Source organism: Pan paniscus, chromosome 1 (genome assembly GCF_029289425.2).
Source record: "Pan paniscus chromosome 1, NHGRI_mPanPan1-v2.0_pri, whole genome shotgun sequence".
NCBI classification, from domain to species: domain Eukaryota; kingdom Metazoa; phylum Chordata; class Mammalia; order Primates; family Hominidae; genus Pan; species Pan paniscus.
Genome location: NC_073249.2, coordinates 170,052,962 through 170,072,397, shown reverse-complemented (window position 1 = coordinate 170,072,397; position 19,436 = coordinate 170,052,962). Strand labels below are relative to the sequence as shown.

The 19,436-nt window shown below is 37.3% G+C and overlaps 1 protein-coding gene across 1 annotated transcript in view; it reads right to left on the bottom strand.

Annotated features, from left to right (window-relative positions):
* Window positions 1-19,436, bottom strand: part of FYB2 (FYN binding protein 2) — a 109,350-nt gene that overhangs the window by 35,857 nt on the left and 54,057 nt on the right. The window contains exons 5-7 of the mRNA XM_034952930.4: window positions 13,145-13,254; window positions 3,997-4,031; window positions 1,247-1,278 (exon numbers count right to left, since the gene is read on the bottom strand). Coding sequence (XP_034808821.3) covers window positions 1,247-1,278; window positions 3,997-4,031; window positions 13,145-13,254 — 177 coding nt within the window. The remainder of the gene's footprint in view (window positions 1-1,246; window positions 1,279-3,996; window positions 4,032-13,144; window positions 13,255-19,436) is intronic.

The following is a 19,436-nucleotide window of genomic DNA, read 5'->3' as shown; positions in this document are numbered from 1 at the left end:
TAAACTTCCATAGCAGTGATAATATTTTATTGTGATTTCCTATTTATTTGGTCATTTTACCCTCCAAGTAACCCCTCACTCCCAACTACTCTGGCTTCCCCTCCCATCTTGGATCAAGGGTAGAAAATATATTCTATTCAGTTTTGTACCTCAGAATCTAGCAGCATCTGAAGAGTAAAAGCTCAATAAATGTTGAACTAAATAATGAATCATTTGACCTGTGCCTTACCATGTGACCAGCACTGTGTTAGTGCTACAAGGTATTTATGAAAGTCATAAATTTAGGGACAGGCAGGAACTCAGGGAGAGAGAGGAAGGTAGCCCATCCAGCTAAAGCAGGTTTTCTCCATGATTCAGCACACGTTTTTAGATTCAACCAGGAAATTTTGATATTTGCTTCTCCAGAGCTCATCAACCATGCTTTTAAAAAATATATTAGAATAACTCCAGGGAGAAGGGCTAGAAACAGACTCTGAAGAGGCAGGTAAGAGCACTACTATGTGCCAGGGCATTCCTCTGGACCCAAGAAGTGTGAGAGGTACCAGGAACACCAAAAACATTAAAACATTGGCCCTACATACAAGGAGCTCCCAGACAGGAAGGGGAGTAGGGAGGGGAGGATGAATTCGCATGTTAGCAAACTACATACAGTGGCATTTGTGCAAACATGCTGTGCAAACAGACCTTACAGTGGTACCACAGGCAAGGGATTGGTCACTTCTCTCAGGGAGTGGAATGAAGGAAGGGTTCATACATGAGGGGTGCTTGATGGATTAGTAGAAGCTTGCCAGACTGTTAAATTGGGGTGAATCAATGACTTAAAAGAGCAAAGGCAAAGAGACTTCAAACCACATGGTGCATTTCAGAAATTGTCAGTTCTTTGGAATTCATGTTATTATTATTTTCCTGTTTGAGTGTGTGACTCTCCCACTAATTCAGGAGATCCTGAAAGCAATAGCGAGGTCTCCATCACTGCCAAAGCCCCACTGGTGAGCACATATCTGGCACATGTTGGGTACTCAGCAAATGTTTGCTGAGTGCAGCATGGGCTAGAACAAGATGAGAGGGGGAGGCAAGGCAGGATCACGGATCACTTCCTCTGTACTAGGTACCTTGCAAGGTGCCGGGGAAACTGAACCAGGCTAGCTCAGTTTGGAAACATAGCTGGCCCATAGAGGAAAACTAGTTCAGTCATCAGAAAGTCAGTGCTTGGACAGGTGCTTTTCTTTTTGAAGATAAAACTCACCTAGGTTCTGGATAGGGAAAATTCTTCCCAGGCTGAAAGTAAAGTGGAAAATGGTTATTTTCATAAATCAACCTGAATCAGGCTCTGTTGTTTGGTTACAGATCATTAGAGACTACACCAAAAGGTGAGGGGGATGAAGCCTCAGTAGAGAGCAAAGGCAGACACTGACCACAGAAAGTTCCAGGAACTGTTGCAGTGGGGCTGAAGATCAATCAGAAATGCAAACAAGCATTTCTGAAGTTATAGGTCATGCCCAAAGGAATGTATGATGTGACTCAGAAAAATTGTTGTATGCACACCTTTCCCAAAATGCATCGGAAACGTAAATAACTTCTAAATCCTATGAGAAAATATGAATTTGTGGGATTTAAGCAATATTTTACTGGGCAAATTGGTATTCACAAGTGCACAAGTAATGCTGGAATTTCTCCATTACTCGCTGATCATGTGCCCTGTGATCACCGCTCAAATCTTGCAGGATCTAGATTTGGCTCCATTAAAATTATGTCCCAGTGATCACAATGTAGCCCCTCATTTATTCAGTGATTATAGATCTGGTGCCATTCATTATTTGGAATCTGTCTAAGAACTCTGAGAAGAATAGAAAATATCTAAGCATCTAAAATGCCATCACAAAATCCAGGTATCATAGCTCATTATACTCTCCTTTGAGGGCAGCCCTGGAAACCATTATTCAGAGACTATTGGTTCTTATTTTACACAAAATTCTAGCAAATTAGATGCAGCACTGGTAGAATGACAAGTCAGACAGACCTTGTTTTATATCTTTGTTACGTGATTTACAGGTTACTAAACCTCTCTGAGCCTTAATGTCATCTGTAATATGGGAGCAGTGATATCAGCTCACAGGGTAACTATAAGGGTTAAGCACTACTGTCTATGCACAAGTGCTATCACACCAGAGGGACTTGGTACATGTTTGACCACATGAAAAACTCATTGCTAGACACAAAGATCGTGACAGTAGAAAAAAAGGGAAAAGAATACAAAAAACTGACTTGTGGTAGTTTGGTGTGAAGGGAACTAGTTCTTCTGCAAAGGCTCAAGAGCATCTCAAAAGAAGAGTATAAACTATGTTGACTCAGTCCCTTATAGTCAAGAATATTCCAAGTCATTAAGAAAGGAAGAGATCAGATTCCACTCACCGAGCTTAAAAATACAGAGATAAACACAAAACATGTATGAGAGTTAAAAGATTTAAAAATTAAAAATAATTGTATGTTTTACTTAAAACAGAAAATTGGGATAAAATGGGATAAAATTCATTTACTTGGCAAGTTCATTTGTGCAGAACAGTTTATTATTTGTTGATGTTGCCAGGTACATGAAGCATTTTAATAGGCTATTTCTACTGCCATTAATAGAAATAATAATTATTCATATTTTTCTAGTGACAAAGTGTATCCACAAATGAATAATCCTTACCAGCAAGCATAAGAAAACTAAAACAGAGAGATGAAGGATCTAGACTAAATGTACCCAGTGAGAAAAGAGTAGAACCTTAACTGATCCCATTAAAACACTGGGTAAGGGCCTTCTATGAGCTTACACAGTGCTTACATACTGTGTTTGCCTTACTTCTCCCAGATATTCAGTGAAACAAGTATTGGTCCCTTTATTTATTGAGCATCTACTACTGCAGATACAGTAACCACAAGACATATGCTTCCTGTCCTCATGGAAACTATGCCTTTTCTTTCCTTCTTTTCTTTCTTTTCTTTTCTTTTCCTTTCTTTCTTTCCTCTTTCCTTCCTTCTTTCTTTCTTTCTTTTCATTCTTTCTTTTTCTTTTTCTTTTTTTTGATACAGGGTCTCAGTCTGTCTACTGCCCAGGCTAAAGTGTAATGGTAAAATATCGGCTCGCTGCAACCTCCACCTCCTGGGCTTAAACGGTCCTCCTGCCTCAGCCTCTCGAGTAGCTGGGACTACAGGCATATACCACCACTCCTGGCTAATTTTTGTATTTTTTTTTTTGTAGGGACAGTATTTCACCATGTTGCCCAGGCTGGTCTTGAACTCATGGGCTCAAGTGATCTGTCTGCCTTGGCCTCCCAAAGTGCTAGGCTTATAGGCATGAGCCACTATGCCTGGCCAAGAATACACCATTTTATAGAGGACACATCTAAGTCTCAGAGAGGTGAAATGCTCTGTTTCAAGCACTTACTAATAAGCTGTATACCTTCATTTATCTTATTTTCATTCTCACAAGGACCTCAGATGTGAGTTCTTTATTATCCCCATTTTGCAGGTGAGGAAATGGGCATTCAAGATCACATAGTCAGGAGTTGGGATTGAGGCCAGCAGTGATTCTGCTTGGGCCCTAATCAGGTTGCTATGCTGCCTCCAGGTGGCACCTGACACCATGTCTAGCAGGAGCCCAGAAAGCATGCCCTAAGGGGTCTGAAAGCCAGGATATACAAACCTGGATTGTGCCATAGAACTCTTCTCACTGGAAGTCATAGTTATTAAAAGCTAGTTGTCACTGCCCACCACAGAAAAGGGCTATGGATGAATTGGGACCATTTCCTCCCATCCTATCACACATTTTTGTCTCTGACAGTAACGGGGCTCAAAGTGCAGACTCTTAGAAGCTGGAGTGTGGAAAAGCCTCAGAAATAGGAGGAAAAATGAAAACAAAGACATTTTTTCCCTCTAAAAGATACTACTTTAGAATCAACCTTGCATGCTTATTTTACTTTTAGTTACAATGTTGGTAAGGAGAAACAATACCTTTTGGAGTTCTTCAATTCCAACTTCATAAGTTGCTAAAATAAACATAAAAAAATTATTTCAAGGCAGTTCATCCACCCATTTCTTATAGCACCCAGGATTAAAGCAGTTATAAAAGATTCCAGAATTCAGTTTTCTCACCTTTAAGAACATCAGACTATGTAAAGCTCTATCTACAAAGTTTGGGAAATTATGGGGTCAGTGATCATGGTTTTAATTTCTGTGGGGATTTCCAGAATGGAATTTACAGTCGATGAAGCATGTGAAACCATTCCAGTTTCCTGTTTTGGCAAACAGATACACACTCCATGCTTAAAAGAAAGCACTAAAATTTAGTGGCAGCTCAGAAGGCAAACGTGAAAGGAAAGGAAAAGGAAAAAGCCTAAATCCCACTTCAACAAAATGAATTCTCTATCATGCCCCAAAGTGCTCTGTTCCACAGCCATGTTTATTTCCTTAAATACAGTTTGAAAACACGAGCACCCCAACTAAGGCTGACCCACCGTTTGACTTTTCCAATAGTTCTGTGGATTTCATTTAATGACATGATGCCAATCTTAATTACAGTCATGCATCGCTTAACAATGGGGATCTATTCTGAGAAATGCATCCTTAGGTGATTTCATCATCACGTGAATACCATAGAACATACTTATACAAACCTAGACGGTATAGCCTACTACCTTCCTAGGATATAGGGTATGGCCTATTGCTCCCAGGCAACAAAACTGCATAGCATGTTACTGTACTGAATACTGTAGGTAATTGTAACACAGTTATAAATAGTTGTGTATCTAAACATAGAAAAGGTACAGTAAAAATACAGTATTATCATCTTATGGGACCACGGCTGGATACACAATTCATTGTTAACTGAAACATTGTATAGCACATGACTATATTAATAAATACAAGTAATGACAAGAATTTGAGTTCAAACACTGTTCTGCCACTCCTACATAGGGTGTTTCAGACAAATTACTTCATTTCTTTGAGCCTCAGCTTGCTCATCTATAAAAATTGACCAATTGGTACCTGCCTTACAGAGTTAATGGGGAGATTCAAGGAAATAATTTAAGAAATTTGGCCAGGTGTGGTGGCTCATGCCTGTAATCCCAGCACTTAGGGAGGCCAAGGCAGGTGGATCACAAGGTCAGGAGTTCAAGACCAGCCTGGCCAAGATAGTGAAACACCATCTCTACTAAAAATACAAAAATTAGTCAGGTACAGTGGCAGGCCTATAATCCCAGCTACTCTGGAGGCTGAGGCAGGAGAATCGCTTTAACCAGCGAGGCAGAGGATGCAGTGAGCTGAGATCGCGCTACTGTATTCCAGCCTGGGCAACAGAGTGAGACTCCATCACAAAAAAAAAAAAAAAAAAGAAAAGAAAAAAAAAAAAGGAAATTTAACATACCTAGCAGAACACTGGACATTGCATAGAAAATGGCAATGTTTTTTGATAAAATCGCTTGTTTGGTTTTCTTTGCTTAAAAGTTATTTATAAAAGTTTTATCCCTACTGTTAATGAACATATGTGCATAAAAGTAGGACTCCTCCCTCTGTTTTTCTCTTTCTTGCTGCTAAAGTCCTGAAGCTTTAGAAAACTGACTGAATAATATGTTGCATTTGCAAGCTTTTATTATTCTAAACATACAATACACTGACAAAATCAATGAAATGCTAGGTTTTGTTTAGGGACTATCAGCATAAAATTGTTGACAAAGACCTAAAATTCTACATGGATAATTAATAATATGTATTTCAACTTGGGTAATTGTACACATAATACTTTAAATTAGGTAATTGTACACTTATTAATACTTTAAAAATACCTGTTTGTGATACAGTTTGCCCAATATCCATTCGTGATATGAATTTGCTTCCCAATTTTAAAAATAATAATCTCCTTCTTTCTACTCCAATTTATTTACTTGTCTATGCTTTTCAAAAACAAACCATGAGCTTATTTGCTTCTCCTAACCACCTTGGGATGGATATTATTACTTATTCTGTCTTAGAAATGATGAAACCAAAGCCAGGAGAAGCCTTACTTGCCATGGCTAGTAAACAAAGATAATACACATTCAATTAATAATGTATTCATAATGTTGTTACTGCTTTTTAACAAAGTGGAGGTTCTTTCGTGGCAAGCTAAGCTATCCAAACTTAGGTAGGAATTCCAACATATATTCCAAGGTAGGAATATAGAGGATAAAGGGCTACATCTCAAAGGATCAGAAATGGACTAGGAATTATGACAAGAGCATGTGATCCACAGCATGAGAGTCCTCGCTTACTTTCTGCACAGAGTTATATAACCCTCTCTCCACTGATTAGTTTTATTGTGCGGGGAGAGAAAGGAAAAATATCTGAAGATGGTCCTTAGCAACCCTCCAACTGCTAGTGTCACAACACGGTCATGTCTTGGAGGCCTTTTGTTCCTTCTCCTCATCCTGTCTGTATGATCTTGGAAAAGTCCCATTACCTCTTTTACACCTGGAGGTGAAATGTTTATTACTAACATAATAAAAATAATAATTTAAAAGAAACTAACATTTTTTATACTTATAGATAGCAGGCACTATGCCAAGCATTTAAATGCATTATTTCATTTAATTCTCAATGACAATCACTACTAGTATTCCAATTTTACTGACGAGGAAACAGCCAGCCAGACAAGTGAAGTAAATTGTCTAAGATCATTCAGGTAAGAAACGGCTTGCAAATTTTCTTCCATCCATGGCTTTATTAATTTAAATGGAATGTTATGCAGAAGTGTAAACACAACTCTGAAGGTATCTGCAAGAGTCTCCAAGACTCTTCAAAAAATTCTCTGGGGCCTAGAAGTACAGTCTGCAAAGCACTACTCTATATGACCTCTGAGGACAATTCTGCAGAGCTTTTAGAACAGCCTGAATCATGTATGCCCAATGCCAAGTTCCGTATAAAAGAGATGAAAACTCACCAAAGGCACCAGTGCTGAGCTAAGCACTAAACAAGGATGGTCTTCCCTGTTTTCTTGGCCTTGTTCAAGGGACAGTCACCCAAAGGCAACAGCAAAAGCCAACCACCTTGACCTCTTTCTCCTTCCTTCCCTCTCTCCTTCCCTTCCGTCTCTCTCTCCCTGCCTCTTTGAAAGGTATCATTTAGATGTCTCACCTTTGGTGTACAAAAAACAAAGAGGAAACATTCATTTTAAGTTAACTTTTGTATAAGGTGTGAGACTTAAGCCAAAGTTTATTTTCGTTTACCTATGGCAATTGGTCCAACACCATTTTTTAAAAGGCTGTGTTTCCTCTATTGAGCTGCCTTTACATCTTTGTTAAAAAAAATAACAACAACAGTTGGGCATATCTGTATAATTCTATTTCTGAATTCTCAATTCTGTTCCATTGTTCTACATGTCTCTCTTTGCCAATACCAGATAGTCTTGATTATTATACTGATAATTCTTAAAACTGATATACTAATGCCTCCCTTTTATTTTTCAAAATTGTTTTTAGGTATTCTAACTCCTTTGCCTTTCTATATGCATTTTAGGATAATCTTGTCTGTATCTGCAGAAGATCCTACTGGGATTTTTATAGGAATTTTATTAAACCTGTGTATCATTTTGAGATAATTGACATTTTTACTGTTAATTTTACTGTGTTGTGTCTTCCGATCCATAAACATGGTATGTCTCTCCACTTATTTAGATTTTCTTTGATTTAATCAGAATTTTATAGCTTTAAGCTTTTTGGCCTTATCATGCTTTGTAGGATTTAAATATAAACACATATCTATTTTTAAGCAATTATAAATGATATATTTTTCAATTTCAGTATTTGTATGTTCATTCCTGATATACAGAAATATAATTGATTTTTTTGTACATTTATTTTGTATCCTACAATCTTTCTGAAATCATTTATTAGTTCTAGGAGGGTTTTTGTGTGCTTTTTTGGTAAATTTCTTGGGAATTTCTATCTAGATAATCATGCCACTGTGAATAGATAGTTTTATTTATTCCTTTTCTATCTGTATACATTTTATTTCCTTTGCTTGCCTTATTGCACTAGCTAGAACGTCCAGCACTATGTTAAAGAGCAATGGTAACAGCAGACATCCTTGCCTTGTTACCGGTAGTAGGGGAAAAGCATTCAGTGTTTCACCATTAAGTATCATGATTAGCTGTAGGCTTGCTGTACATGTTCTTAATCAAGTTGAGGAAGACAATAGAGTCCCCATCTATTCCTATTTTTTGACAGTTTTTTAAATCATAAATGGAGGTTGTATTTTGTTAAATTATTTTCTGCACAGATTGTCTAATTTTTCTTCTTTATCCTGCCAATATGGTGATTTTGTTGATTTTTGAATATTGAACCAGCTTTGCATCTCTGCACCCTTATATACCACAACCAAATGAAGAATAAATCACACTTGATCATAAAGAATAATTCATTTTCTATGTTGCTGAATTCTATTTGCTAATATTTTGTTGAGGAGTTTTATGACTATGCTAATTAAGGATATTGATCTGAAGTTTTCTTCTTTTGTACTGCCTTTGTCTAGTTTTGATATCATGGTCATGGTAACACTAGCTTTAAAAAAATGTGTTTTCTCCTCCATTTTTGGGAAAGATTGTATAAAATTGGTATTAATTCATCTTTAAATGCCTGATAGAATTTTTCAGTGAAATCACCTGACTTAGAGTTCATTTTGGGGGAGTTTTTAAACTATGCATTCAGTTTTTCTTGAGAGTTACAGGGCTAATCAAATTACTTATTTTGAGTGAGTTGTGGTAATTTGTGCTTTTTGAGGAATCGTTCCTTTTTTTATCTAAGTTGTTAAGTTTAAATGTGGAGAGTTGTTCATAATATTCCCTTATTATTGTTTTGATATCTACAGGGTCTATAATGATATCCCTGCTTCAGTCTTAATATTGTATCTTTTTTCTGTTTCTTTTTCAGCCTTGCTAGAAGTTTATCTATTTTTTCAGCCTTGCTAGACGTTTATCAATTTTTTCAACCTTGCTAGAAGTTTGTCAATTTTATTGATTTTTTTTCAAAGAACACATCTTTAATTCCACTGATTTTCTCTATTGTTTTTTGTTTTCATTTCATTTCATTTATTTCTAATCTTATCCTTATTGTTTCCTTCCTGCTACTTGCTTTCAAGAATTTTTCTCTGTCTTTAAGAAGTTTGATTATGATTCTTCGCGAGATTGCATTTCTTTTAGATTTGCTTGGTTTCTTGAATCTGTTGTCATATTATGTCTATTTTTTTTTTTTAGATGGAGTTTTGCTCTTATTGCCCAGGCTGGAGTGCGATGGTGTGATCTCGGCTCACTGCCACCTCTGCCTCCTGGGTTCAAGAGGTTCTCCTGCCTCAGCCTCCCAAGTAGCTAGAATTACAGGTGTCCACTGCCACACCCAGCTAATTTTTTTGTATTTTTAGTAGAGACGAGGTTTCACCATGTTGGCCAGGTTGGCCTTGAACTCCTGACCTTAGGTGATCCACTCGCCTCGGCCTTCCAGAGTGCTGGGATTACAGGTGTGAGCCACCGCTCCTGACCCATATTATGTCTTTTGCCAAACTGGGGGAGTTTTCATTCACGATTTCTCCAAGTACTTCTTCAGTCATGCACGCCTTCTCTTCTCTTTCCAAAAGTCTAATGACATGAATGTTAAATCTTTTGTTATAGTCTCACAATTTTTTGAAGCTCTTTTCATTTTTTTTTCAGTTTATTTTCTCCTTGTTCAGATTTGGTAGTTACTATTGTTTATTTTTAAGTCATTGATTCTTTTGTCCCTCCATTCTGCTGTTGAGCACATCCACTGACCTTTTTATTTTTTAGTTCTAACATTGTCATTTTTTTTTTTACATTTCTCTTTCTCTATAGAGACATTTTATTTCTTTGATAAGACTTTTCTTCATTTATTTCAAGCATGTCCATAACTATGCACTGGAAAATTTTATAAAAGCTGCTTTAAAGTCTTAGCCAGAAAATTCTAGTATTTCAGCCATCTCAATTTTGGCAGATATATTTTTTTTCAGCTTCAGCTGCCGTAACAAAATACCATAAATTGCATGGCTAATAAATAACAGAAATTTATTCCTCACAGTTCTGGAGGCTGGAAGTTCCAAGATCAAAGTGACAACAGATTCCTGGTTCATAGACAGCTGTCTTCTCACTGTGCCCTCATATGGAGAAGAAGAAAGCAATCTTTCTTGGGATGCTTGTAAAGACACTAATCCCATTTGAGAGGGCTCCACCCTCATGACCTGGTGTAATACTAACTACTTCCTAAAGATCTCACCTCCTAAATACCATCGCATTGGGGGTAGGTTTTCAGCATTTTAGAGGTAACAAGCAATCAGTTCATAACAATACCCAAGTGAGAAAACAGCACCTCATCACTGCTGGGCAGAAGTAGGAAGGAGTTTGGCTCTCCAGTAGGCTTCTGCTGATAACATCTTAGCTGGAAAGAGTAGGAGTGCCCTGTTATTACTTCCCATATGGCCTTTGCTGACACTACAAGGAGAGGGTGGCCTTCTTACTGCTGGGTGGTTATGAAGATCCTTTCTACTAGGTCTCCTCTGACACCATCCTTTGAGGTAGGGAGAAGGGCATCTTGTTACTCCTGGAAGGGGAGTGAAAGTCAAAGTTCCTCACATAATCTTTATGGACACTAAGTGGAATTTTATTACCACCTGGCAGGGGTGGAAATCCCAGCTCCCTACTTGACCTTCTCTGATATCACTCCAGTGGAGGAGTTGGGTGCATCATTGCAGCCTGCTGAGGGTAGATGTCCAGTCTCCCCATTCAGCATTGCTGTTGGTGGTGGGCCACATTTTTTTCTATGATGTTTGGCTGGAGTAGACTAGTTATTGTCTAGAGGTTTTCTGTCTTTCTAGGTTGCCCTTTTCCTGGTCGTTTGGCTAGAAAGAGCAGGCTTCAGCTGAAGCTGTTGTTGTGCCCACTGGTGTTTCTGAGTTGCTAACTTTTTTACCTCCAAAACTGACATATTCGAGGCAGGAAGAAAACCAGGGAACTCACCACCTTATCCTTCCTTGGGGCCTGATGTCCCTAGCTGGTCTACCTTCTTCTCTCTACCTTTCAGAGTCATCTAGTCTTCTTATGTTTGTTTTACATACATAATGCCTGGGGCTTTCAGCTGTACTTAGCAGGAGCAATAGGACAAAAGTACATCTGTTCCATCTTCCCAGAAACAGAGGTCCACTTCACTTGAAATGAGCTACTTGCAGGGGGGTGGATTCTAGGGGCATCACGTGGTCCAGAGAGAGAAGGAGCAGGCTCTGATTGGAGCATCCATTTGGCTCTGTGAATTCTTAGCCTTGTAGAAGGGCATATAGTTGGAACGTGGCCCAAATGGTGCCCACTGCCTTTCTTTCAAAGTGTGGTCTGTAGACCAGCAGCATTGATATCACCAAGGAACTTGTTAGAAATGCACAATCTCAGACTCCATACCGGAGCTGCTGAACCAGAATCTACATTTTAACAAGATCCCTGCATGACTTGTATGAACGCTAGAAATTGAGAAGCCCTGCTCTAAAGAAGGGGTCCATATACTCTGAGTATGGGGCAGCACTGCATTTTGGGGGTGCTGGGCAGGGTCAAGAGTTGCTCTTCCTATGGCTAGTATTTTACAAACCATTTAGGAGAATCTAGACTGCCCAGTCTAAAAGAGAGGCAGTTTTTCTAATAGTTCTCCAACCCCTTATTTTTTTTTTTAATTTTTTTATTTTTTTTGAGACGGAGTCTCGCTCTGTCGCCTAGGCTGGAGTGCAGTGGCGCGATCTCGGCTCATTGCAAGCTCCACCTCCCAGGTTCAAGCCATTCTCCTGCCTCAGCCTCCCGAGTAGCTGGGACCACAGTCTCCCACCACCGCCACACCCGGCTAAATTTTTTGTATTTTTAGTAGAGACGGGGTTTCACCGTGTTAGCCAGGATGGTCTCGATCTCCTGATATCGTGATCCGCCCATCTCGGCCTCCCAAAGTGCTGGGATTACAGGCGTGAGCCACTGCGCCCGGTCCCAACTCCTTATTTCTTGAGGGAGAAGAGGGAAATTTCAATAGGTCCTGATCCTTACCTCATGAACTTCCTAAGTATGTATTCCCAGGAAAATGACTTCCTTTCCCAGAACCTTGAGGTTCTTGTCTATACAATGAAGAAGTTGCACCGGATGATCTCTTTTTAGCCCTACTTTCAGGGAAGCCAAACTTCCTTGAATAAGAAGTAGCATAAACTTGTGGAAAAAGCATAGAATTTAGAGGTAGCCTGAGCCTGTTTCACATTATAACTCTATTCCATGTTATATTTATGGCTTCGTGCAACTCAATCTTTCTGATGTTCAGTTTCCTGTATCAAATATTAGGGGTGATCAAACCACTCTATCAGCAGGGCTGTACACGGGGAACCTAACACAGAACTACAGTATCCTATAGTACAAGCTCACTAAATACTAGTGTTTATTCCAGTACTAAAATGTATGCCTTTTATAGAGAACTGGCTGATACTATAGGCAGAACAAGGACATTGTACCTTGTAGAAATGCAATAATCTCTGCTCCCTCATCTTTTTACATGAGAAGGTCTCTTTACTCACAAAAATGTCCCGAGCATTGTCAGCAATGCCAGAGGCAGGAAGACTTAGCTCTGAGCCAGTGGTCAGATCCATTAAATAAATCCCCTGCTCCTATTCAGACTGAACACAGGGGCCTAATTCTCATGGTCTGTTATCTCACTCTCCACACACCAAGTAACCAGGGAACTTCAAGAAAGACACCAGGAGAAAAGAGATGAAGTTTCTATAGGAAGAGAAGGAAGAAAAATGAATCATCATATCTTGATTTTCCCTCCCTCATATCTACAAAAGGCAAAGCAGCTGAGTCGATTGGTAAAGGGGAGAAAAGAAGAGGCTGGGAAGGCAGCAACAGCTATTGTGAGATAGCACTGATGCCCAGCTGGATTTATTTATATTTTTAAGACACCAGACACAGAAAAAAAAGAAAAAGAAATAAGATGGTAGTGCAGGATGGCTGTGCATTTTTAAACTTACAGTTAGCTAAAGGGAAAATATCATTTTTGACACATTTTCATTCCACACAGGGTTACACTATTAATTGGCTTAGCAGACTTACGATCAGCAATTTCTTTTGCAGTGCACAGGTTAATGGAGTTGCCAGAGTGTCTCAGATATGAAATTGTTGCCTCGTAATTATGTGGTTCTTCAAATTCTGCATTGAAAAGCCTGGAGAAAAAAGGGTTACTTAAAATGTAACATTTCTAAAAACACATTTTGAAAGCTTTTTGTATTTTTTCCTCATTAGAGAAATAATATGTGTGTCTGGCCAATATGGTGACCTAAGCATATATGGGAGGCACACTACCCCTACTCCAAATGCATAAGAATTCTAGATGAAAGATAGCAATGCAAAGACTTGTGTAAAGATTATACAGTCCACACAGAAATCAATAAAGTAAAATCCCCAGGTGCCAGACATACAGAGGAAATTCACAAATAAGGATGCAAGTGAGAACTGCAGTAAGGGACACAAAGGGAAATTGAGACCAGATAAAGAGAAATCTTAATGACTGGGCAGCTGGGGATTTAATGTCTGAGTCAGAAGGTAAGTCTGAACCATAAGCCTCATCTGAATAGGAAACTGAAATGGAGCTATCAGCATCAAGTCCAGAGTTACAATATGCTGTTCCATCTGTAAAACGAGTACTAAACGTATCTGTCCACTCTCCCAGGGAATGAGCTTGGAAGTTTGCTATCTGACTATGGCCATAGGAACTGAAAGAGTCACCAATGAGAAATCAGAAACTTGAAAACCCAGCACCAAATACAGAGGTGGGGTTTAATAAACAATCTGCCCATTTCAGAGACACAAAGCCAAAATTGATGCTTGAAATTCAAATCCCTCTTCTAAAGGCAAATCTGAAATTATTCTGTAAAGATGCTTCCACAATCCACGGCACCTGTAGCTTCCAAAGAAAACAAATTCCGACTCAAAATAAGCTGATAGTGAAAACTGAAAATCATACAAGGAGATGAGCTGCAATAACTAATGGGGGACCTAAATAATAGAATAACATGAACGTTAATTTAAAATACATGTGTTTTTAGTATTCCAAGAAATAAAGTGAAGAATAGAAGCCATTAGGTAAAAACAAGAGACAGAGGGAAAAGAATGCCCTATAGATTTGGAGAAAGGAGTTATAGAGATCATAAAATATAGTTCTTAAGATAAAAAATTTAATGTAGAGGCTGAAGAGTAGACTAGATGCAGCAGCAGAAGGAATTGGTGAATTATTATTATATTATTATTATATATTTTTTGAGACAGGTTCTCACCCTGTCACCCAGGCTGGAGTACAGTGGCGCAATCTCAGCTCACTGCAGCCTCAACCTCCCAGGCTCAAGCAATCCACACACCTCAGCCTCCTGAATAGCTGGGACTACAGGTGTGTGCCACCACACCCAGATAATTTTTTTGTGTGTTTGTAGAAAGGAAACCTCGCCATATTGCCCAGGCTGGTCTCGAACTCCTAGGCTCAAGTGATCCACCTGCCTTGGCCTCCCAAAAGTACTAAGATTACAGTCATGAGCCACTGGCCTAGAATTGGTGAATTATTTAGATATGAGGACATTACTCAGAATGTAGCATAGAGAGATAAGGAGATAGAAAATATTTAAAAAGAAGAGATAGGGAGGATAGAATGAGAAAGTCCAACATACATATATTAAGGATTATAAAAAGAAAGAAGAAAGAGAATGATGTAAAGGAGTCAATATTCAAATTATAATAGCTAAGACTATTATTTTCCATAATAATAATATGGAAAGTAGTGGAGGAGGGCTATGAAAATTATTCTCAAGTCTTTGCATTATTTACGAGCAGGATGGAGATTTTGATTAACATTAGACTTTGTAAATTATAGATGTCAAAATTTAATTGTAACTACTAAAAAAAATAGAAATAGAATATTTAACTTCTAAACTGGCAGAAGGGAAAAATGCAATGAGAAAGCTTAAATATTTTTTAAAAAGAAGGAAAGAAAAAAATGCAATTATAGAAATTGCATAGTAAATCTTAATTGGGAAAATTCCAAATAGGTCAAGGATTGTAATAAATGTACATAGATTAAGCTATTCCAATAAAATAAAGAGTATCTGAATTGATATATTTTTTAAAAGCAGCAGACAAGCCAAAGATCCAAGGTAAATGGATGGAAAAGACATACAAACCAAATAGTACCAAAGAAAACTGAAGCAGGTATATTAATATTAGACCAACTTCAGTGTGACTGATGAAGAAAATGAGAAAGGGTACACACGAATGCGTATACACCGACACAAATTAGAGATAAGAAAGGAAACAAAACTAGAGATAGTTTTAGGCTTTCAGAAATCTAAGAAAGTGTTATGATCAGCTCTCTACCAGTAACTTTAAAAATTTAGAGAAAATTGGCAACTTTATGGGGAAGTAGAAAATTACCATACCGACTGAGAAAGAAACACAAAAACTAATAGGCCAATAAATCATTAAAGAACTTTTATCAGTAGTACACACCTCCACTCTTCCCTGTACCTACCTCCACCCTAACTCGCCTCTCTTCTTGCTCTCTACCAAATAGTTTTATAGACAAGTTTTAATGAGCTGTTTTAGAGGATAGAAAAAGAGGAAAAGCTACGCTACTCGTTTTAAGAAGATAATACAATTTTGATATGAAGACTACAAAATGATCAAAGAATAAGAGAAAATATACTCCAATCTCACTTAAGATTTTAGCCCAAATTCACTAAATGCTGAAAAATGAATCAATCAGTTTTAAAAATAACTCAAGAATAACTGAAATTTATTCCGAGACCTCAAGGATGGCTTAACATCAGAAAATCTATTATTGTAATTAATCACATTGTTTCAATAAAAGTGAAAAAGTTATTTTAATATGCAAAAAAGCATTCCAGGGAGATAAACGTTCTTCACTAGATTACCCTCCAACAAATAACATACTTAATAGTAAAGTGTAACAAATAATATTTAGACTGTATCAGGAACTTTGGCAATAAGAAAAAGACAAACCCATAGAAAATTGGACGAAAGTATATTCCAGTCATCACTGAAGAGTCAAATTGAATAGCTTATAAAGGTAAACTCCTAACCTCATAGTGAACAGGGAAATGGAAATCAAGATAGCGAAAATTTAGTTCACATTCATCAGATTAGCTAGAATCTCAGTTTGAAAATAATACCTTATTTGGCAAGAATATGGAGAAACAGGAAATCTTTACACTGCTTTGAGAGTATGAATTGTCACAACCATTTTGGAGAATAATTTTTCAATATCTAGTAACACTGAAGTTGATTAGTTAGTATTGTTTAGCAATTCTACTTCTAAGTAAATAGCTTTGAGAAACTTGCTTATATTTACCTACAAATATAGGAGAATGATTACTGAAGCATTATTTGAAATGGTAAAAATTTACAACAATCTGCATGTTCCTTAGCGAGAAAATGCATAAACAAATTGGGATGTGTTCATATGAGGAAATACAATACAGCAATTATGATGAACAAATGACATATACATCAACATAGATAGAATATGAAAACACAGCTTCGTAAAAAAAAGTTGCAGAAGGATAACATAAAGTGTCATTTATACAAAAATTAAAAAACTATATCCTTAACAGATACATGAGTTTATAGCTCAAATGTAAGAATATACTAAATGGATACACTCACAAATTCATGATTGGAGTTGCCTCTGCAAAGGGAGAAAGGGAAATGGAATTATGGAGTAAATTCATAATCTTTTCCCCTCTGTACTGTCCGCATTTGGTATGAGGTAGTTCCATTTGCTATAGATGCAGTTGAAGGGGACTAGAGTTAGGGTTAGGGTTAGGGTTAAAGGTGAGGTTAGAGTTGAAGCGACTTCAGCTGCATCACAACTACATCACAGCAAATGTGGATAGTATCAAAGAGAAAAAATTACACATAACCTCTGAACGTTAATACAAACGAGGTCTTAGCATTTGGTAGTCTTCCTGATTTTTCATTTATATGTGTATTCACATAGTTGTTATCACAGACAGTGAAAAAGTTGGAGTTCTCTTTTTTCCCCTCATTTATTATAATCATAAGCACATTCCACCCAATTGTTTTCTCTCCGTTGACTATTTTGCATATTTTCTAGTTTTGTGTATATTCTCTGTAATAATTCTAAAGATGTAATAGTTCATTTTGCTGAAAAAGAAAAATTATAAACTCCAATGCATCAGTAACTTCTCTCATATTTTTGTTCCCCTCCCCCTTCATAAAGTAATCAAGAGAAACTTTCTTAAATTATAGGCTATGCCATAGAGCTCATGCTTCAATAGCCTAACAATCTCATTTGGTCAATGGTAAATTAATTTTATTAATAAGAAACAATTTGGGGAAAAATTGAAAGATGTCTAATCAATTTCTTAGACCACTTTGGTCAAAAGTGAATAAATATCTCATTTCAGATAATTATAAAGAAAATTTTACCAAAGTTTCCAAAAAGGCATCTTTAGGATCAATTGTCTTTACAGAGAATCAGTTCTGGGATTATTGTTAAGAGGAAAAAAGAAGGTTGCAGATGTATTTTAACTTCCTTTTTTGTTACCTGAGAATGTCTTTTACCTTTATCCCTGGTCCATTAAAACTAGATCTGAGATCCACCTTGATTTTATACAATGTGGATCAATATACAGAACTTGGATTGGAGGGAAGAAATAACTCTATGATTTAAATCTATGCTTCAACTTCTTTATTTCCACATTTATGAAAAATGTGTCTACAGGACTATAGACACTACTGGGAGGCAGCACAGAATATGAGACAGACCTGGAACATGGGGTCAGACAGATTTGAATTTGAATCCTAGCTCTCTTCTACATTCTAGTTATAAAGAACTGGGTAAATACCTTAAGCCTCCATTTCCTGCTCTATAAAACAGTTATAATAAAATCTACTTTAAAGGTGTATTATGGATATTGAATGAAATATTTGCCCTCTGCACATAGGCATTCCACAAAAGTGTGCTGGTAATATTAGTGTATTAGAGGACAGAAATATTGTATTTTAAAATAAGTTTTGAGGTTTACATCTTGTAAAATTTTTTATTAGTGGCATAGCATCAGGTTTCTAACTTTTCTTACTTCCTTACAGAAAACCTCCAGTTATTTATATACTACATTATAAAACGTTAATGTTTCTTAGTGATATTTTTGACATTATCTGTGTTCAAGAAGCAAACACAGCTCCTTAAATGCAATATAAGTGTTAAAGATGATTTACAAAACCAGAAAATTTCTAATTTTGTTTGGACTCCTGGAAATCCTATCTTCAAAAATAAATGTTTAAACAAATGGGATCTCTCTAGCTAAAGCATGGACAAGTGACCTCTCATGGTTGTTTCCATTTGCCATGTCTACCTCTGGTCCACAGCCCCGAAAGGTCCCCGCAGAATCCCTCATTGTCCTTTGGAGAATAATTAGTTAACCTCTGTATTAGGCTGTATGCTCTAGAGAAGTGGCTCATGCACCTCATTCAAACATCTGTCCACTTGGTCAAACAGTGAGATTATTAATCACATGAATAGCTACCATTTCTTGAGGGTTTACCATGTGTTAGACACTGTGCATAGATGCATTATATGCACCTCTCATTGGCTGTGTGGTCTTGAGCAGTCATTTAGGTTCTCAGAGCCTTCATTTCCTCATACAGTCACTGTGAGGGTTTCATGTGGGAATAACTGAATCACAATGTGGAAAATGCCTGACAGGCGAGTTTCCTTTCACAGGAGAAGACTCCTGTGCCACACTGCATGATGATGACTCAAAAAGTTTCACTGGAAGAAAGTTCTAGAAGATCTAAAGAAGAGCTTTCATTAAGTAGAAAGATTGAGACTTGAACAGCAAAACCTGTTAGCCATACTTGTACATTTATTTTGTTAGGTTGAAAACACAGTTTCTTCCACTTAATATTTCAATGGGCCATGCATTTTGGAGACAGGATGAACAGGAGTAGCTTAGTCAGCATTTGCTCTGTGTAACATTCTACAGGTTCCTGGTGACAAGGGAATGTGACACCATCTGATTTCTCAATTGTCCAAAGTCCCAAACTGGACAAATTTCTATTTCCAGTAAATAAATTAAGAATACCCTACTCATAGCCCTTCACCCTAAGAAATCCTTCCCTTGAATGAAATGATTGGTGATTAAACTTTTAAAAGTGACATCCATGCTAAATAAAATGGATCTCAAAATTCATTTGTGCCAGGTTCAAAAAAATATATGATGAATTTGGAGTGATTTTTTTTATAAGCTACTAAAACTTGTTTCATATACATATTAGATAATGGTTAGAGATGAACAATCAATGAATCAGTAGAGCA